Source organism: Bufo gargarizans, chromosome 5, assembly GCF_014858855.1.
Source record: "Bufo gargarizans isolate SCDJY-AF-19 chromosome 5, ASM1485885v1, whole genome shotgun sequence".
Lineage (NCBI taxonomy): Eukaryota > Metazoa > Chordata > Amphibia > Anura > Bufonidae > Bufo > Bufo gargarizans.
In genome coordinates, this window is record NC_058084.1 from 22,449,050 (window position 1) to 22,471,696 (window position 22,647).

General features: G+C 45.1%; 1 protein-coding gene across 1 annotated transcript in view; it reads right to left on the minus strand.

Annotated features, from left to right (window-relative positions):
- LOC122938040 (cytochrome P450 2C20-like) overlaps positions 1-22,647 on the minus strand; it is a 450,693-nt gene that overhangs the window by 85,229 nt on the left and 342,817 nt on the right. Inside the window, exon 6 of the mRNA XM_044293309.1 lies at positions 7,178-7,338. Within this exon, the coding sequence (XP_044149244.1) occupies positions 7,178-7,338 (161 nt within the window). The remainder of the gene's footprint in view (positions 1-7,177; positions 7,339-22,647) is intronic.

Below are 22,647 nucleotides of genomic sequence, written 5' to 3' on the forward strand. Positions count from 1 at the left end.
ATAGAACCTCTGGCCTTCCCCGCTTCAAGTGTCCTGTCAGAAAGGACCTTCAGTGCAGCAGGAGGTATTGTCACTGAGAAGAGAAGTCGCCTAGGTCAAAAAAGTCTAGATTACCTCACCTTTATTAAGATGAATGAGGGATGGATCCCGAAGGGACTGACAGTGGGCGATACATTCAACTAAAAAAGGCCTGATAAGATGAGCTGCCTTGGGCTAAAAATGGTCCACACGCTGCTGTATTTTATCTCTGAATGCCGGGTGAATTAGGTGACTTACCTGCCACCAACTAGGGTTCAAGCCACAATGTTTTAGGACACTTTCTGCCTGGGAAACATCAATTTTTCTGGCAGCTGCTACAGCAACAATACCAAATTTTTCAGGCATGTGTGCATTCCTAATTTTTCTGGCCTCTGGTGCTGCACTGTGGCTTCAAAAACCAAAAAAAAGGCACAAACGTGTCAATTCCCCTTCGTGATCGTTACCTTGTTGTGGTGAAGGGGCTTGCTTATAACAATGAAGCGACCACCTCTATGAGTGTGTTTGCAATGGCAATGTTGGCACACCCTAGATGATAAGGTCGTTGCTTCATTGTGAACAGACCAAAAGCGATCAAGTGGATAATTTTGCATAGAAAAAACATTAATTTTCTTTGTGATCATCTAAGGTGATCATTAAAGCCTACTAGGCCAACAATGGGCCCTCACTGCAGAATCATTGTTTTCTGGGTCACTTAACTGTCACTGAACTACCTCAGCACGACCATAGACTTTGAAAAAACCCCATCGCCTGCAATCTCCCAAACGTGCGCACGAGCACAGTCATCACTACACCAAGATTGACGCATAGAGAAATAAAATTTATGTCATGAGTGTGTCAACTATTGACAACTCTTTGCGGTTGTCTAAAATCTATTCCATACACGTCCCCTGATAGGGGACGTAACAGGGATTAAACTGATTGGAATAGTACTACTTAAACACACCACTCATATCTGGTGGCACATTAGATTGCACGCACAGTGCCCCAAATTTGAAGTAGGAGGACCGACCAAGCATCTTTTTCCATCTCCCGGTTCCTAAAATCGATAGAGGACGTAACAGGGATTAAACTGATAAGAATAGTACTACTTAACACACCTTATAATAATATTAATAATAATAATACTAGTGGACGTAACAGGGATTAAACTGATAAGAATAGTACTATTTAACACACCACTCATATCTGGTGGCACAGTATATTGCACACGCAGTGCCCCAAATTGGAAGTAGAAGGACCAACCAAGCATCTTTTTCCATCTCCCGGATTCCTAAAATCTATTCCATACATGTCCCCAGATAGGGGACTTAACAGGGATTAAACTGATAGGAATAGTACTACTTAACACACCTTATAATAACGCAGAGAGAGGCAACGCAGAGAGAGGAGTCTGAAGAAGAGGAGTCAGATGAGGAAGGTGGCTTTGAGGAGGTGGAAGACCAAAAACAGCAGGCATTACAGGGGGCTTGTTGTCACCTTTCGGGGACCCTTCGTGTTGTACGTGGCTGGGTGGAGGAAGAGACCTTCAATGACATCAGTGAGGACAAGGAACGGGACATGGCTAGCTTGGTATCCAACCTTGTGCAAATGGGGAGTTTGTGGTTGTGCAAATGGACTGTTTGCGGTTGTTTGCGGTGCGTTAAACAGGGAGTTTGGTCTGTCACTGTGAAGCGGGCGTAACCGTTACACTACCTGATCGATACAACATCATACCTGATGTTTTAAAGCACGTTATTCCAAACAATTTAGGAATGTTAGGTGATTTATGCCCTTTATGGATTAAAACCCGACTCTGCGTCAACTATGTAATTTTCCATGGGAGTTTTGCCATGGATCCCCCTCCGGCATGCCACAGTCCAGGTGTTAGTCCCCTTGAAACAACTTTTCCATCACTATTGTGGCCAGAAAGAGTCCCTGTGGGTTTTAAAATGTATTTATTGAAGTCAATGGCGGTTCGCCGGGTTCGCCCGTTCGCGAACATTTGCAAAAAATTGCGTTCGCTGTTCGCGAACGGAAAATTTTATGTTCGCTACATCTCTAGTGCTGAGTAGTTTCTTAAGTAGTTGGGTGAAAAAAAGTGCTAATTAAAGACTCCAGACTTAAGTTGCTGCTGATAGAGCTGGTGCTGCTCCTGCCCCCCTCCCCCTCCCTCCAGCATTCATGGTAGTGGAGCATAAGCACAAGGGTTCACCCCAGTCAGACCTTTTTGAGGGTGGGCGATGGCACACATAGGCAGTGACCAACCGACTACATAGGATATATCAATAGCAGCTGAGTTTTTCATCCCTCTCAGCAGGTGTAAAAAAGGCCCTCATTTTGGACTGGTAGCGAGGGTCTAACATTGGACTGCCGAATGGTGATAACGTGGCTGTCACTATGTAAGCAACTCAGCATGCATCTTGCAATTTGCATAAGGAAATCAGAGGGACTCCCTACCTCCATCTCCACTGCATACTGCCATGCTCTGTCTGGGTCATCTGCCTGGTATTCCTTATTCTCTCCAGCTCCTCATACTCCTCTCCTGTCACCCTCTTCCTCCTCCTCTGCCAGTTTTAGTCCCACAGGGCTCAGGTGGCTGTGAGATGTAGGCGCCACTTCTATTATTCGCCGGACCAGCCGGATTTATCAGCATCTGCTCCAGGATGTGAAGAAGGATTACATTATTCATGTCATAGTCCGGGCAACTGACAAATAAAGTGGCCTCCTCAAAGGGCCTGAGCAAACGATAGGTGTCATGCATGAGCTACCACTGGCTAACGTCAAATTTACACAGTGGAGTACCCCTGTCCGCCTGCATCATCAAGAAAATGTTGATGGCCTTCCTCTGCTCATATAGTCGGTCCAACATCTCAAGGGTGGAGTTCCAACGTGTGGAAATGTTGTATACTAGACGATGTTGGGTAACACCATTCTGCCTTTACAGCTATAGGAGGGTGTGTTGAGGAACCGGTTTACAACTAGATTAAAAACATGCACTATGCTGGGTGCATGAGTCAGTCCTCCTTGATGCAGCGCTGACAATTTTCTTCTCGTTAGGTGATAATGTTTCTGATCTCCAGTTGGGAAGGAGAGAGCTAGGATTCGATTTCTTGGTAGATGACGCAGAGCAGTTGCCCTCCGGTGTGATTCCATTAGCCCAGGCTGGCCAGATGCAGAACAGCATGACAACGCCATGCTCTACATAGGTGGTATGCTGGAGGACCACTCTGAACTGAGTCTACACTGGAGGCTGAGGATAATGTGGAGGAGGACATGGGCGCTGCAATCATACCATGAGAATGCAGAGGCAGCATTGCTATCACCTGGCAAGTTTCTGGTGTGCCTGGGCCGGAACCACATTTACCTAGTGTGCTGTAATTAACATATATTGTCCTTAACCATAGTTACAGCTCCACATGTCAGCGCTGCCATGAATTGTACAAGACACAGACAGGCTCAAGTAGTGGCCCACCTTCTGCTGTACGCGTGTATGCAAAGCTAGTACAGCTTCAGAGAAGTCATGATGGCTTGGGACTCTCCACCTTGGCTCCGCACAAGCCATGAGTTCTCTGAAATAGTTAGAGTCAACCACATGAAAAGGAACGGACTGTAGTACCAGCAACTTGGCCTGGAGCAGGTTCCGCTTCTGCACTGTTGGATGACTACATGGAGGGGGAGCATCAGGACCAGTAGATGATGGGAAGGAAACACAGCTCCCTTCTGCTGAGGTGGTGGAGCCCTGACTGCTAGAGAAGGGGTGAGGGATGCTGGGTGATGTGTCAGGCTGTACCACTACAGTGCATTAGAGCCATGGTTTTCCCAGGCCACTTTATGGTGACGCTCCATGTGTAGACCCAGGGCCGTGGTGCCAACATCGGCACTCTGGCCGCGTTTCACCTTCTGCCCACAGATCCGGCCACACATACAGCCATGCTGACGTTTTAAAGCAACTTCATGAAAAATTCCTACACCGGCGACTATAGCATTTTACTCTCACCAGTCTCATGGCCACGTCCCTCACTGTTCGTAACACCTGCTCCCACGTGACTCATCTGCAGGAGGGAGCAGCCAACCTCTTCTCCAAATCTGCTCTGGTCAGTAGCTGCTGACTGTCTTCAGTAATATTGTCCTCGCTGAATAGCGGAGCACAGCCTGCCGCGTACATAATTTGTCTGGCAGAAGGAGCAGCAAAGGAAAGAGACAAGTTCAGGACAGATGAGGGCACAGAGCTTGTTCCAAGGCCAGAGGAATCCACCGACTCCAGGCTGTGGGTGTATGATATCAGTTGAGATGATGTTGAAGACATAGTAAACCATTCAAGGACAGCTGGTTTGCTGGTCAAAACATGACGGTTGGAAAACAGTGGCAGTTCTGGCCTGTTGCTGCTGCTACCACCACCCCTTCTTCTGCTGCTACTTCTGCTAGCTCTAGCAACATTTTTGCCATTGCAAGTTCCAATGTTGGCACCATGGCCATACTGTCACAATAAAGTGGCGTGGGAAAACCATGGTGCTAATATAGTGGTAGAGGCTGACGCATCTCCCAGCAGCCCGAAACCCTTCTCTAGCAGTCACGGCTCCACCACCTCAGTGGAAGGGAGCTGTGTTTCCTTCCCATCATCTTATGGTCCTGATGCTCCTCCACCTACTCCTTGTTAGGCGAATTGGCAAAAATCGATCACTGAGGCGATTGCAAAAAGACAACAGTAAGCTTTCACTCATCCAACAGCCCAGAAGCTGGACGTGATCCTGGCTAAGTTGCTAGTACCACAGTCCCTCCCTTGCCATGTGTTTGACTCTGCACATTTTAAAGAACTAATGGCTTATGCTGAGCCGAGGTAGAGAGTCCCAAACCATCACTACTTCTCTAAATAAAATAAGCTGAACAAGCCCATAAGTACATACAGCAGAAGATGGGCCAGTTCTTGAGTCTGTCAGTGTCTATTACAGTTCACGGCAGTGACAACGTGTGGAGCAGTAACTATGATCAAGAACAATATATATCCTTTATGCCCCACTAGGTAAATGTGGTTTCTGGCCAGGCAGGGGCCAGGTGATGGCAATGCCGCTTCCGCGTTCTCATGCTGTAATTCTGGCACCAATGTCTTCCTCAGCCTCCGCTATAGGCCCAGTTCAGAGTGGTCCTCCAGCACAGCACTTGTTTGCACCTGGCCAGGCTGGCTGGGGAGGAACTGCTCTGCATCAACCAAGAAATCAAATTCTGTCTGTCTCCTCGCCAACTGAAAATTGGAACTACGGTCACCGATAATGGGCAGAACATTCTGTTGCACATTTTTAATCTGTTTGTAACCTGATTCCTGAAGTTCCACCCAAGTACAAGACGTCTTGAAAATACCCAGGAAACTGTGCATGTAATTCAGCCACTCTTACTGTGCAAAACATGTACTCTTTCAGCTGTAAAGGCAGAATTGCGTTCCACACATTGGACCAACTGTATGAGCAGAGGAAGGCTGTGAACTATTTCTTAATGATGCAGGTGGAAGGCCACTTTATTTGTCCGTCACCAAGAATACCGGATGAATTATGTGTAGCTGGCCAGGGGACAGGAGAAGTAGCACCTACATTTCACGGCCACCTGAGCCCTGTGGGGGCTGAACTGGCACAGATGGAGGATGCCTCCCAGGAATTGTATACATAAATAGGTGGTTTACCTCTCCAACTGACAGGAGAGGAACAGAGGGAGGAGCTGGAGGGTGATGAGGAAGACCAGGTAGATGGCCCCCACAGGCCATGGCAGTATATAGTGGAGACGGAAGCAGGTAGTCCCTCCGAATCCCTTGTGCAAATTGCCAGATGCATACTGAGCTGCTTGCGGAGTGACAGCTGTATTATCACGATTTGGCAGAGGGATTACTGCTGGCTCTCCAGGATGTTAGACCCTTGGTACCAGGCCAATGTTATATGTTAGATCCTCGTTACCAGATTTGAATTGAATTGTGATTTAAATTGACTTGAATTGTGACAGCAACTGGTTGAGTTTGCCCTGGTGGGGGTCATAGTTATCCCAAATAGAACTCGCCTTTTAACACAAAATGTTGAGAGATTAACCTTTATAAAGATTAATCCGGCATGGATCAGCCTTGTGGTGCCTGATGCATCAGACTCGATCGTTCTGGCAGTAATGTTCTGACTTGAATGGATCCACATTCTGGAAAATATGGTGCAGTGCGGAACGGAGGCAGTAATTGGAAGCCCATTGAAGCACTACGGAGTGCTTCTGTGGGCTTTCTGCTTTTGCCTCCGCCCAAAAGTAGTGCATACACTACTTTTATGCAGTGCAGACCGTTGAATGCTGATCGCGGACCCCATTCAAGTGAATGGATGGTCCGCAGCGCGGGCACGGCCAGCAAATGGTTGTGCGCATGAGCCCAAAAGCTGACAGCTCAGTGGTTGGGTCCTTTACCAGGGAGTGTGTCCTTTTTCTGCAGCTGGTGGCAATAGCCATATAAAACACAGGCTGCTATGATAACAATTGGCCAGGCAGGTGTCCACCATAACATATAAACACCAAAAAATATAAATTTTATTTAATCCATTACGTTAAAAAAGACACATATCACATTAGAAGTATTCAACTCATAAACCACTAATGTCAAAGTGCATAGGCACGAGCAAAAGATATCCGGATATAAGTATATATAGAAATGTATATAAAGCGCGGTTGTAAATATACACATATATGTATTAATATTCACACCCAAATATATATCTCAGATTAAATTGTAGAATTAGAAAATCAATACAACAGTCTCCTATAAATACCGGCCAAGTGGGCGACAGACAGAAAGACCTTGCTTCCTCAGGGGCTGTCTAATACTTCTAATGTGATGGATTAAATAAAATGTATATTTCTTATGTATGACAATGGGTGTTATTTTTTGGTGGTTATATGCAGCTGGTGAAAGTTAAAGGGTGGAACTGAACATGGATGTCCACCTCACAGAGGTGGACAGAGAAGCTAGAAAAAGAACAAACAACAGATGGCGCTATACAAATGCTTTTCAGAGAATAACTCATTTTTGATTATTAAAGTATTCAGATCCAGGTGCTGGTTTTCCTGGGACAACTCCTTGAACTATGGAATGAACAGATCATCTGGAGAAAATGGCAACAAATAGCGTAAGGTAGTGATAGCCAACCGTGCTGAGTGGAGATTTGACCGCTTTAATGTATCTGGCTGTACACGAGACAAGTTCCCGCAGCTTCTCATCCTTGTAATCAAACTTCTCCCCAAACAGCAAGGAACTGATGATGTTTCCCACAGCGCAGGACAGGAGCATGCTCGGGTTGAAGGGTTTCCCTGCAAAGAACAAGAGAACTTCATAATGAGACCTCTGGTCACCATCAGTCCCTGCTTACTGATCAGATATATTCGAGTAGGGCATGAATGAATCAAACAGAGGGAAAATATCCAACAAGTGCTCCATAGTCAGGGAGATGCACTGTTTAGGCAGGGTGGCCCTGGTTGTTGGAGGCCTTATAAAAAAAAATAAGATATGCCTTCAAGCTTTTTTGTTCTACCCATATTCCTTATATGATGTTGGGTCCTCCTCCACTAGATGGGGGCTGACTTTTGATGGGGATCTGTTGTGTATGGATTGGGCTCAGCTTTTCTCCCTTCTATCTTCTTCTGTACATATAGGAAGGATGTCAGGAAGAGGTTGATAAATAAACAAAGACTCCTACACCACCAAATTGCAAGCATTGTTTTACTCTTTTTTTGTGTGGACTCTCAGAACACATCATTTTGAACGTTTTCAGCCTGAGGCCTTCATCAGAGTACTGGAGTGTTGGACCGGAAAATGGAAAAACACTGAAATAGTAGGAAGGAGGGCAGAAATCCCTGTGTGGCGGTGCTGGTCAACGGTGCACACCCATATAGAATAGAGCTCACAGAGCTCTATAGCAGTTTTGTGCCCACCTTCTACCAGTGCTGCCACACAGGGCTTCACACCTTTGCTGGTTACTAGACACTAGAAAAACTCAAAGTTCAGGCATGAAGGTGGCTCCACAGCCTAGCTAAATAGAGAAGCTGATGAGCACCTTAAAGAGGTTGTCCCATCTTGGAGGTTGTCCCATCTTGGACATTGTGAGCATATTGCTAGGATATGCCCCCAATGTCTCACAGGTGTTGGACCCACACCGTTCTTTACACACCGGTTATGCAATGCTGGACGTTACTCAATTCTACGGGTGTTCAATTAAACGGAAGCTTACTGTGCCTTCAGCCACCACTCAGTTCAGTTTTACGGGACCGACAGAAATAGCTGAGATGGTGCTCGGCTATTTGAAATGAATGGAAGACACTCTATGAACGCACAGTGCACCCTCCGTCACTTTCTGGGCTCCGTTCTAAGGATAGGTGTGGCTCCCAGAGGTGGAACTCACACCTATCAGACATTGGGGGCATATCCTAACAATATGTCCCCAATATCCGATATGGGACAAGCCCTTTAGGGCTCTTTCACATCTGCGTTCTTTTCTTCTGGCATAGAGTTCCGTCGTCGGGGCTCTATGCCGGAAGAATACTGATCAGGATTATCCTAATGCATTCTGAATGGACAGGGAGCAAAAGGGAAGTATTAATTCTATCAATGCTGTACGGAAGTTCACTGAGCACTAGTCCCCGTACAAACAGGGATAGTGGAGTGATGCCTTCACCTGCCTGGGACAGCAGGGCAGCAGTGGACTTGGGCCACAAGCCTAACAGTTCTTTGGTGTTGTATGTATTTTATTTTGCATATTTGCTTGACACTGCTGAGGAGATAACTTGTGCTGCACCCAGGGGCATAACTAGAGTTATATGGGCCCCAGGGCAAACTTTAAATTGGGGCCCCCCTCGCAAGCCTCCACCCTCCCCCCACTAGCCTCTGCCCCTTCCCCTATCCTCCCCCCTCTGTATGAAGCCATACATAAAAAAAAATACTATACTCTAGTCACTAGAGTATTTTTTATTTATTTATTAATGTATGGCACACCCTGGCTTCATATGAGGGATGGGGGGGGGGGAGATGAATGATGACCAGTGGTGCCGTGCGGCAGTGTGTCTGAATTCAGAAAGGGGGGGCCCACGCCGGCCATATATGGGCAGCAAATAATGAGGGGGCAAAATGAAAATAAAAATACTCGGTGGGCAAAAAATTTAAAATATATAGAGGCAATAGGGGCAAAATGAAATATAGTGAGACTCTTACTATATTTCATTTTGCCCGCGCCCACTCCCTCTATACATTTCGATTTTTGCCCACAGAGTATTCCATTTTCATTTGCCCCCGGGCTCCTCATTATTTGCTGCCCTATTATGGCCGGTCCGGGCCCTTCTGAGTCCAGACACACTGCCTCACGGCACCACTGATCATCATTCATGTCCCCCCTCCGTAAGAAGCCGGACGCAGGTGTGTGCCATTTTTTACATAAAAAAAGACTACCTACTCTTATTTGTTCCGCTCTCCTCACTTGAAGGAGGGCTCGCCGCACTTAATAATAAAACACTTGCGGGGCTCGCTTTACTCCATCTCTCCTGGGGGGCCCCTGCGACCCCTATAGCTACGCCACTGGCTGCACCGTAATATGCGCTTTGCTTCTGCTAATTGGTGCAGCACTGCGGTTACTGACCTGCTGGGGAGATATTTAAAGTTGCACCACAATGTTTGTTCAGTATTTTGTGCTAAATTGTAGTATATGTTTGTTTCCACTGGGAAGGTATTTTGTGGTATTTATTTGATGCTGCTGGGGAGGGGTTTGTGCTCCACTCTTGTAATTGTCCTATCAAGGAGGTATTTGCTGCTGCAGGGGAGGTATTTTGAGCTTTATGATGGTGTAGCACTCTCTGAGAGGTAGTGTCAGACCTTAAACATATTACACATTGTGACTATGTTCCTCTTTAGTTTCCTTTGTATGCGGTTTACATATCTAAAGGGAGTGCCGAGACGTGGCCAAGTAAAGCAAAGTTTTCCACAGCATGCATTACACGCTTCTATTTTTCCTTGATATGAAGTAGGACAATATTGTATTTTAGATGATTTGTGTGCCAGAGACACTTTTTAATCGTAGCCCAGTCTTGTGTCAGATAATTACCCCTGCACCATACATTAAATGTCTGTAACAGTATAAAATGGAGGAGAAGCTGAACAGCAACTGGCCAGTCCTCTTCATTAACTTCTATAGGGACTTTGAATATGCTCTGGGAAATCCAGCTATAATAACTTCAGCCAAACACTTCATGTACTGTGGTAATCCACACACTGGGAGGTTTTCCTGCATGAACTTTGCATTTCAGGTCTGATAACAGTATATGCAACACGCCAGACCTGCAGGGTATAGCGAAGTGAGGTCACGGTTATGGGCAATCAAGGGTTGCTCACTGTATTGGAGAACCCTGGGCAGGCATGTGGCAGTGAAGGAGAGGTAGACACGGTTCCTCTGGGGCACACTCTGTATGTAGGGACCAGGCCTGATGGTGGATGAGGTGCCCTGGATGTTACGGGTATTTTGAGTGCCTGGGGCAAGGTCCCTTTAAGGTTCGTGACGCCAGTGCCTTTGTCGGCGGCACACCGGTTGATAGTTGGAATAAGTGAGGTACACAGGTGGTATAGTGAACCAAACGTTGCTTTACTTAACAGTCCAACTTTATACATACAGATGGTAACACAGTCCTTTAGATCACACGCTTCACAAGCAGGCTTATTTCACACGATGGCAGGTATTGATTATGCAAGATACTCAGAGGGTAAATCCACAATGCTCTCAGAATCAGGTTGTACCTTTCCTCAGAAATAGCGTACACTGTTTTTTCTAGAACTCCTGTCTGGCTTTCTTTCCCAAGACCCGGATGCCCAAATGTTGGCTTAAATCCTTGGTAAAAACTATATCTTCCTCTGGTATTAGATCCTTGCTTTACTTCCTAAAGCATCTGCCCATCAGTGTTACTTATCTTTACTTGTGATATCCTGACTTGTCTGGTGAAGGGCTGTGGGTTTCTCCCAGGAGGTTCTGTCCTGCTACCGGGGTGTCTCAACTGAGCTATCCTTAGCCTCAGGAGCTTCAGGCTGACTAGGTAACTCCTCTAGTCCCCTGGAATGAACTCGGTCTCCAAGCAGGCTGTACTTCATCTATCCCCTTGGTGCAGCTAGAAACCAGGACTGTCCAGCTGCATGTCAGGAGGAGGCCCTCAGCATATCCTGGGCTGGTGCCTTCTCACTTCTGTCTTCTCAGACTCCTGACTCTGCACTAACCCTCCCTGTCTGGGCCTGGACATTTATACTAGGGGCTCCCTATCTCCCTCTAGTGTCTGGGATGTCTAACTACACCCAACTAGGCCTGCTATTGCATCATACAGGTGAACATTGCATATAAAAACACATTAGAACATACATTAAATGCACAATTAAATATAACATTTCTGTCCCTTGTGAGTAGGAGTAACGCGCACACCAATTGACCCTTGTGGAGTGCCCACCCCTACCTAGTGGGACACTACATATACAAGTTGGGTTTGGCTTTTGACCGTAACTTGGGACATTTCTGCAGAAGTTATGCTCTGATGACTACAAGTTCTCCACATCTGGGGCGGGGCTTAGGGGGTAGGAGGGGATTAGGGGGTGCTAGTGCTGATTAACGCACATAACAAAATACATGGTGAATATTAAAATATATAACACTATATAACGACTATATAAACTGACTAGGGTCTCTGCTGCACTATACTGTATTTTTTCGCCCTATAAGACGCATCTAGGTTTTAGATTAGAACAATAGGAAAAAATATTTTTCATTACACCTCAGGTCAGACCAGAAATCAGACCCCCAATGTTAATCAGACCTCAGATCAGACCCCCAATGCCTCAGATCAACCCTCCAACCTTTAGCCATCTATCAGCCCCTTATGTCAGCCATCAGCCCCTTATGTCAGCCATTAAGCCCCTTAGGTCAGCCATCAGCCCCTTATGTCAGCCATCAGCCCTTTATGTCAGCCATCAGACCCTTATGTCAGCTATCAGCCCTCAGCCCCCCATGTCAGCCATAAGTCCCTTATGTCAGCCATCAGCCATATGTGAGTCATCAGCCCTTATGTCAGCCCCCAGAACAAAAAAAAACAAAAAACAAACACTTACCTCTCCTGCTCCTGGTCACCATCGAGGTCCTCTTCATCCTGCTGTTGGCTGTGTATCGCGGTGCACAGCCGATAGCCAAGCCGAGTACCAGGAAGCGGTGAGTACAGATCCTTCACCGCTTTCTGGTCCTCCTGTACTAATGAAGCGCTTCCATAATGGAAGCGCTTCATTAGTACCGCATTAAAGACTGCCCTTATCGCCGCACCCTGGCAAACAATCTTCCAGGACCCGGTCCTGGGCCGCGGCCCGGCGGTTGGGGACCGCTGCCTTAGGAGATCAATTGAAACCTATGTTTTCTGTTTAGGACTATCTAGTTATGAGATCATGGAGTCTTAGTGACATTTTTATGTCCTCCATAGCTTCTTTTAGATACTTGGTTAGTGGACATGTCAGCTACTTTAGTTTATGGCAAACAAACACTTTCAAGGATAATGGAATCAGAGGAAGATGGTTCAAAGGTTAAAAATTAATTAGATATTCATTCTCATACGTGTTAGAATTTTTTTTGCCAATTAACTATCATGAAGTATAAATAGGCGTAAGTCTTCCTTATGCATATTGATGTTTGAAGTGCAACTTATGTACGTCAGTGTTTATGAATAGTAAAGTATCTGTGAGGTCACATGTTATGTATAATAATGATGTAATTTACACGTCACCATTCAGTCCTATGGATTGCAGTACACTGCGGCAAACCTATATTATATTACTAATTATTACATTATTCTCTGGGTTATAAAACCGCATTTGGGGTAGTGTTCAGGACCAATATTTGTATCACAAATATTAATCGCGAATATCACAACTTTGAGAATTTGCGAAGATTTAGACTTGCCTTACTTTTATATTTATTTTAATGCTGTTTGCTGCTATTGTCTTGGAATAAACTAAAGAATTCTCTCAAGAAGAAGTCGTCTCAAGAAGTTTTGTGTTGCCGTGGCCAATTTCCAACACATGCACCTGCAGCAACCAGGCCGAAGGTGCAATATGTGTTATGGTGGGCCCATGGGTGTAGTAGTAGTAGTAGTCTACTCACAGTTCTGTAGAGCTCCCTGGGCCGGCGTGCAGTGAATGGAAGGACAGCACCAGTTCCTTCAGGGTACACTCTGTTGTCCAGGGACTCCCGCCAGATGGTGGTTGAGGTGCCCTTGGTGGTGTGTTTTTAGGTGCTGTGGAGGCAGGGTCCCTGTTGTTCGTGACGCCAGCACCGTAAGGTGCAAACAGGTGATAAGTTCACACAATAAGGAGACCAGTTTTCTTAACAAATTCTCAGTACTTTACTGAAGCTGATCCAAAGGTCATCAATGTGCCCAAAAGTCATTTCCAGCAGGGCAGCTTCTACAATGGTTCAGGTTAGTTCCCAAAAGTTGCATAGCAATCAATCTTCCTCCCTTGTTTCTCCAGGCTGGAGGGATATACTATCTCTGCTGTACTGTATAGTCATATACTTCTGTATCATCTTTAGGAATACTATATCCTGACAGGTGGCCTTTCTGTCTTTGGTTATGGTGGGCAGCTGGTAGCTTGTAATCTCTCCACCAGATGCAGAGGAGGACTGTTAAACGACAATTACCTTCCTTTGCCAATATTCTCACTCCCTCTCTGGGTTGCCTTGAACTTCTGTAATCTTTCCCATCTAGGGGCTGGTACATGGAACTAACTCTGGAGATTAGATAACACTCCAAAATGGCTGCTGAGGTGCAGCTTTTTACACAGACATCACACTCTCCTCCTTCTTCTCCTCTCAGAGAGCAGAGCAAAGTCAGCCCTGGGAGGCTTGTTAGAACCTCCCCCTCCCTGTGCGACTTTATGGGAACTCAGGCACAAGCAAATTTTCATGAAACACAATCACAAAATTAAGAAGGTGCTTTAGGACACTGCACACCATGATGTTATATGATGGTATTACAAGGTAATGCCGGAAATACAGTTTATACAATGGGACCTGTGTTGTCTACAGAGCTCCATTTCTTACCTCTGTGTTCTCCATATGGTGGGGGATCATTAAAGGATATGTACACCTTCGGGGGCAATTTTTTATGATTGCATTTTACTCATTTTTGTCTAAAAATCATATTTTTTTCAATGAGTCTTTATTAAAATAATTTAACTGTTCTGTCACAAAGGGTTAACTCTTTGTTTAGCTGGGTGAATGGTACTTTTACTTTCATTTTGTGCCCATCATCACACTTATCTCTGCTATCTAAATTACTGACGGGTCATAAACGCTTATTTAAGCCACATTCTTATGAGTAAAATAAGAACGGAGCTATAATGAGTGTTTATATAAGGTCAGAGATCAGAGATAAGAAGCCGTCAGCTGCCTGACGGAAAAGAGAGAAAATTAAGAACCAGCCACTAGATAAACTCAAAGTTGTGCAGGGAAAATGGCTCAATATTTTTAATAAAGACGAATTGAAAAAATGATATTTAGCTCAAAATGAGTACAATGCCATAATAAAAAAAAAATACCATGTAAGGTTTACATAGCCTTTCATGTTTTATTACAGGTCAGGCTTTGGTGTTCCTCTTGGATAGGTCAGCTCTCATCTCACCATCAACCTTATTGTTGCCAGAACTTTTCCTGCAGTAAGGTTTCCATGTAGTAAATACAGATGAATTACATGATTTTGGTGTGGAAATACAGCCTTAGGCCTCTTGCACATAGAAACATAGAAACATAGAATGTGTCGGCAGATAAGAACCATTTGGCCCATCTAGTCTGCCCAATATACTGAATACTATGAATAGCCCCTGGCCCTATCTTATGTGAAGGATGGCCTTATGCCTATCCCATGCATGCTTAAACTCCTCCACTGTATTTGCAGCTACCACTTCTGCAGGAAGGCTATTCCATGCATCCACTACTCTCTCAGTAAAGTAATACTTCCTGATATTACTATTAAACCTTTGCCCCTCTAATTTGAAACTATGTCCTCTTGTAGCAGTTTTTCTTCTTTTAAATATTCTCTCCTCTTTTACCTTGTTGATTTCCTTTATGTATTTTTTTTACATTTAACATCTTTATCACTATAAAAAGCAAATACACAAAATACAATTCAAGCTTATTATACATTTTTTAACATTTTTCCCCCTAACCCCATTATCCCCCCCACCCTGCGATGCGTCCACTCCCGATTCCCCCCCCAACCCCCCTCAAAAGGAAATAAGGAGAAGGGAAGAGAGAAGAGGAGAAAAAATAAATAAATATATTATTAATATATAAATAAACAAATATATTCCAAGTACAGTCCTATCAGAACTACCAGCCGTCCCATATCTTAACCCATTTCTCTGATCCACCCCTCTGCTTATAAAGATCGTTCAGTAAAAACAATTGTGGCTGAAGAGGGATCCGTATTTTTAATTTGTGGGTGAGGAGATTGTTAATACCACTCCAGTATGCCCCGAGTTCTGGGCATGCCCAGATCATATGGAGATAATCCGCACCAACAGTATCACATCGAGGACACTTGGAGGTATCTCTTATTCCACACTTGTTTAACCAAATAGGAGTGACATATAATCTGTGATGAATATTAAACTGTATTAGAGCATGATTAAAGTTATGAGAAAGTACATCTGGATAAGTGAAAATACTCCCCCACCCTACCATTTGTATTTTTGGGCAGTCCCTCTCCCAGGCCTTTTTCCCTGGTGATTGTGTCTCAGAAAACCGTGACTTAATTAATAATTTATAAATATTTAAAATCTTCATTCTTAATGGTATCTTCCCGAACCTCTTGTTTAACGGAGAAGAATTATCTATTTCTAGCAGTGATTTATCATCCAGACTAAAAAGTGCTGAGCGAAGCTGAAAAGACCTAAACCAAGATAGATTCTCTACACTATGTGATAATTCAACAAACGCCTTAATTTTTCCATTCTTAACAACCTGTGCCATATAAAGAATCCCATTCTTTTGCCAGAATTGATCCCTTGCTATACCATCTAAAGTCTGTAAGTGGATATTGTGCCAGAGAGCCGTGAATATAAGTGATCCCTTTACCCCAAACTATCCTCTAGTAACAGCCCACATTTTCGATAGTAATTTCGTAGTCCCTTTATGACCCCAGTTCCTATTAATCAGTAGCCCAGATTCCAGAAGCGTAAATATATTATTATGTACAGAGCTTCTTACTAGGCTACTTAAAAAAGTACTATTTGGCCATTCATTGCACATCCATAGCTGAGCAGCAATAAAGTAGCCTTTAAAGCATGGGAGATTTAAACCCCCATGCTCCAGCGGCTTATATAAATATTCTAATTTGAGTCTCACTCGTTTTCTTCCCCAGATCAAATCATTGATTATTCTTTCCATTAATTTGAAATATTTATCCCCTATCCAAATAGGTATATTCCTAGGGACATAGAGGAATTGGGGTAGAATTACCATTTTAACCAGTGAAAGTCGGTCAGCTCTGGATAAAGGAAGTCTCAACCAAATCCCTATTTTTGCCCTATTTTTGTTATCAATGGGGTACGATTAAGATGTACAGAATTTTCAACCTTGGGAGATATCGTCATACCCAAGTATTGAAAAGTATTAACAACATCTAACTGGGTTATCAAGGACTCCTTTTGGGACACCGGGTCTATTAGCATCAAAATGGTCTTTGACCAGTTTATATCCCGGCCTGATACTTCACCAAATAGTTTAACCATGCGGATAATTCTTGGGACAGTTATCTCTGTATTATCTGCAAAAAAAAGGACATCATCTGTGTATAAAGAAATACGATCTTACACTCCTATTGTTCCAAATCCTTTAATTTGGACATCCAGCCTAATAGCCAAGGCCAGGGGCTCAATATAAATATCAAATCGAAGTGGAGATAATGGGCAGCCCTGGCGAGTACCTCTATTTAGATCAAAACTGGCAGTTAGGCTCCCGTTGAGGCTCAACTTGGCCGTAGGGGGATCTATAGAGTATTTTGATCATATTTATAAATCTCTCCCCAAAGCCCATTTTCGCCAAAACCCTCCATAGGAACTGCCACTCCACCCTGTCAAAGGCCTTAAAGGTATCTAAAGACAGGATGGAGCGAGCAGACCCCCCAGGAGCCTGTATATTGGCAAAAAGCCGATGAAGATTATGGTGTGTACCTTTGTTTTGAATTAAAGGGCTATTCTCAAGACTCTATTTCATACTTACCTGCTCCCGGCGCGCTGTCCACTTCCTGGTTTCGGCACTCGGCAGGGGGCGGACTCCATCTTGGTTAAAGTCTTCTCCCGGCCGGGCCGCACGCTGTACTGAACGTGCACGCCGAGGCCGCGCATGAGCCCTGGTGACTTCTTCCTGGCAAGTATACTATACTGGCCAGGAAGAAATCACCATAGCGCATGCGCTGCCTTGGAGTGCGCGTTCAGTACAGCGCGAGGCCGGCCGGCAGAAGAGAAGAAGTCGTCTGCGCACTGTCACCACCAGACATCTGAGAAGCTCTGACAGACGTTCTTCTGAACCTCCTCCTTGAGGTTCCTTTTGTTTTGCTTTTGTTTTCTCATCTCGTTAGCCTCTCTCAGCTGTCATGTAGTTGCACTGATTGCATCCCTTTAAATCCCTTCCCATACTGCATCACTTTGTGGTTTATACAACTTCCTGGAGTGTGCTGATGCTAGAAGCTGTTACTACTGCATCCACAAGATAAGTCTGTTTTCTTTATTTCTGTTTGCCTGTGGGCTTGATCCTAGGTGACCCTGGCTCCCTCAGTATTAAGTGTAGGGAGCCGGTGGTCGTGTCCCCTCACTACTATAGGGTGTTCAGGTGCATACAGTCGAGGAACGAGGATATGCGATTTTCTACCATTGAGATATTTGCATAGGCTGAGCAGTAAAAGAGAGAGCTAGGGCTCTTACAGGGCTTACCCTCCTGTTCCTTAGTTTTGGATCAAGTCAGTACATTTGTGTCTTCTAGTTTTCTGTACACCTTCCGAGACATTATAAACCGCCAAAACCGTCTCAAGCACGGACCCGGTTTCACTTTTAACTGAACACATGCAGGTTCTTTCATTGGAGGTAGCAGATCTCCGTAAAACGGTTTCTCAGTTTCAGGTGACCGGTTCAGCTTGCGTTCATGGAGTTTGTTCTGAGCCTAAGATCTCGCTCCCAGATACGTTCTCCGGGGGTAGTGAGAATTTAGTTTGTTTTAGAGAGGCTTGCAAACTCCATTTTCGCCTACTTCCCCATTCCTCTGGTGATGAGGAGCAGAGGGTGGGGATCATCATCTCGCTTCTCAGGGATAACGCTCAGTCCTGGGCCTTTTCGCTGCCGGTGGGGGCACGGCCCCTCTGTTCAGCGGATTAATTTTTTTTAGCCCTGGGTCAGATATATGATGATCCGGATCGTATTGCTCTGGCTGAGTCTAGACTACGTCTTTTATGCCAGGGTAAACAGTCCGCAGAGATATACTGTTCAGAAGTCAATTTTGCCATGGTCTTTCAGAGGGATTGAAAGATGCATTTGCCTTTCATGAGAGACCTACCTCCTTGGACTCTGCCATGTCTCGGGCTGTTCGTATTGACAGGCGTCTTAGAGAGAGGAGAGATCACTCCTTCCTGTCATACTCAGTCCAAGGACAGTGTGGCGGTCTTATTCAGTGCACAGGGGTCTCAGTCGCTCTCAATCCCTTCTGAGCAGGGGCCCATGCAGCTGGGTTTGCTTGCCTCTGACAATAGAGGATTCAGCTCTCATAGGAAGGTTTGTTTCTGTTGTGGAGGTATAAATCATTTGGCAAATGTTTGTCCCTCTAAGAGATTCAGGCAGTTTTTTGAGAGAAAGAAATAAAAAGAAAAAAAATCCTCTAAAAACATTCCATCTGTTACTATTGGCAAGGTTGATGCGGAAATTGAAGGTTTTCCGTTTGCTTGTAGTTCCCGTTTTGTCCTACCTGCCAGGGTGGCGCTAGAGAGCAAGAACATTTTTTGTGAGATTTTTGTAGATAGTGGAGCAGCTGTCAATCTCATTGATAATCAATTTGCTATAACTCATGGTTTCCAGGTATGCACTTTGGGAAAGGATATACCTGTTTTTGCTATTGATTCCGCTCCACTTTCTCAGAAATCGTTAAAGGGCATAGTTCACAATATCCGTTTGATTGTGAGTGATACTCATGTTGAGGATGTGTCATGTTTTGTCCTAAGCGGGTTGCCTACTCCTCTAGTGTTGGGGCTATCCTGGCTCACTAAACATAACACCACCATTGATTGGCAAGCGAGGCAAATAAATGGTTGGAGTGACTTTTGCAGAGAGAATTGCCTCATGACATCTGTTTCTGAGGTTTCTACTAAGACTGTACCATCTTTTCTCTCTGAATTTTCAGATGTGTTTTCTGAGAGTAGTGTTCAGGACTTCACCCCTCACAGGGAGTACGATTGCCCTATTAATCTCACCCCAGGCGCCAAGCTGCCTAAATCTCGTTTATACAATCTCTCCCAACCTGAAAGGGTCGCTATGCATGCTTATATCTCTGAGCGTCTGAGAAAGGGACACATACGACCCTCAAAGTCACCTGTTACCGCAGTTTTTTTCTTTGTTAAGAAAAAAGATGGTTCTTTAAGACCATGTCTGGATTTCAGGGAGCTGAACAGTATCACAATTCGTGACCCTTATCTGCTTCCTCTGATCCCAGACCTGTTTAACCAGATTGTTGGGGCTAAAGTTTTTTCCAAGTTGGATCTAAGAGGGGCATACAACCTGGTCAGGGTCAGAGAAGGAGACGAATGGAAGACGGCCTTCAATACCCCTGAGGGCCATTTTGAGAATTTGGTTATGCCTTTTGGTTTGATGAATGCTCCAGCCGTCTTTCAGCATTTTGTGAACAGCATTTTTTTATCATTTAATGGGGAAATTTGTATTAGTGTATCTAGATGACATTTTGATTTTTTCTCCTGATTTCAAAACTCATAAGGAACACTTACGTCAGGTCTTGCTCATCCTGCGGGAGAATAAATTGTACGCTAAACTGGAAAAATGTGTGTTTGCGGTTCCAGAAATTCAATTTCTGGGGTTTCTTCTCTCCGCTTCTGGTTTTCGCATGGACACCGAGAAGGTCCGCGCTGTGCTTGAGTGGGAGCTTCCTGAGAATCAGAAGGCGCTGATGCACTTTTTGGGTTTTGCCAATTATTACAGGAAGTTTATTTTGAATTATTCCTCTGTTGTTAAACCACTCACTGATATGACTAGAAAGGGGGTAGATTTTTCCTCCTGGTCGGTAGAGGCGAGTAAGGCCTTTTCTAATATCAAGGAGAGTTTTGCTTCCGCTCCCATCTTGGTACAACCTGATATTTCTCTACCCTTCATAGTTGAGGTTGATGCTTCTGAGGTGGGTGGGTGCGATCTTGTCTCAGGGTCCCTCTCCTGCCAAATGGCAACCGTGTGCCTTTTTCTCGTAGAAACTCTCCTCCGCAGAGAGAAATTACGGTGTGGGAGATAGGGAGTTGTTGGCCATCAAGTTAGCTTTTGAGGAATGGCGCCAATGGCTAGAGGGAGCCAGACACCCTATTACCGTGTTTACTGACCATAAGAATCTGGCCTACTTGGAGTCAGCCAAGCGTCTGAACCCGAGACAGGCCAGATGGTCTTTGTTCTTTTCAAGGTTTAATTTTGTTGTCACGTTCCGCCCTGGGGTTAAGAATGTGAAGGCGGATGCCCTGTCACGTTGTTTTCCGGGAGGTGGGAATTTTGAAGACCCAGGTCCCATTTTGGCTGAAGGGGTGGTGGTCTCTGCTCTTAATCCTGAATTGGAGGCAGAGGTTCAGGTAGCCCAGTCAGAGGCTCCTGATCTTTGTCCTCCTGGGAGGTTGTTTGTGCCTCTCGCTTTAAGACACAAGATTTTTAAGGAGCACCACAATACTGTCCTTGCTGGGCACCCGGGGGCAAGAGCCACAGTGGATCTCATCGCTCGGAGATTCTGGTGGCCGGCGCTTCGTAAGTCGGTTGAGGGTTTTGTGGCAGCCTGCGAGACCTGCGCTCATGCCAAAGTCCCTCATTCACGGCCATCAGGTCCTCTCCTTCCGTTACCCATTCCTTCCCGTCCTTGGACACATCTGTCCATGGACTTCATTACAGACCTGCCTCGTTCCTCGGGTAAGACTGTGATTCTGGTGGTGGTGGACCGTTTTAGAAAAATGGTGCATTTCATTCCTTTTCCTGGCTTGCCCAATGCTAAGACGCTGGCGCAGGCATTTATTGATCACATTGTCAAATTGCATGGTATTCCTTCAGACATAGTCTCTGATAGGGGCACACAGTTTGTTTCCAGATTCTGGAAGGCTTTCTGTTCTCGCTTGGGGGTTCGGTTGTCATTCTCTTCTGCTTTCCATCCGCAGTCGAATGGCCAGACAGAGCGCGTCAATCAGAATCTGGAGACATATCTGCGCTGTTTTGTGGCAGAGAATCAGGAGGATTGGTGTTCTTTTTTGTCCCTTGCTGAGTTTGCTTTAAATAACTGTCGTCAGGAGTCCTCTGATAAGTCACCATTTTTTGGTGCATATGGGTTTCATCCACAGTTTGGGACATTCTCTGGAGAGGGGTCTTCTGGTTTACCTGATGAGGACAGATTCTCCTCGTCTTTGTCATCTATTTGGCAAAATAGTCAGGATAATCTAAGGAGCATGAGTGAGAGATACAAGTGTGTGGCGGATAAGAGACGTGTGCCTGGTCCGGACCTGAATGTTGGTGATCTGGTGTGGTTGTCTACTTAGAATTTCAAATTGAAGGTTCCCTCCTGGAAGTTGGGTCATAAGTTTATTGGGCCTTACAAAATCTTGTCAGTCATCAATCCTGTTGCCTACCGTCTTGATCTTCCTCAGACGTGGAAGATCCATAATGTTTTTCATAAGTCCTTATTAAAACCTTATGTCCTACCCATTGTACCCTCGTCTTTGCCTCCTCCTCCGATTGTGTTTGATGGTAATCTTGAATTTCAGGTCTCTAGGATTGTGGATTCTCGTGTTGTCCGCGGTTCTCTCCAGTACCTCTTTCATTGGGAGGGTTATGGTCCTGAGGAGAGGATGTGGGTCCCAGTGACGTACATTAAGGCCACTCGTCTCATCAGGGCTTTCCATAGGTCCCATCCTGAGAAGGTGGGCTCTGAGTGTCCGGAGTCCACTCGTAGAAGGAGGGGTACTGTCACCACCAGACATCTGAGAAGCTCTGACAGACGTTCTTCTGAACCTCCTCCTTGAGGTTCCTTTTGTTTTGCTTTCATTTTCTCATCTCGTTAGCCTCTCTCAGCTGTCATGTAGTTGCACTGATTGCATTCCTTTAAATCCCTTCCCATACTGCATCACTTTGCGGTTTATACAACTTCCTGGAGTGTGCTGATGCTAGAAGCGGTTACTACTGCATCCACAAGATAAGTCTGTTTTCTTTATTTCTGTTTGCCTGTGGGCTTGATCCTAGGTGACCCTGACTCCCTCAGTATTAAGTGTAGGGAGCCGGTGGTCGTGTCCCCTCACTATTATAGGGTGTTCAGGTGCATACAGTCGAGGAACGAG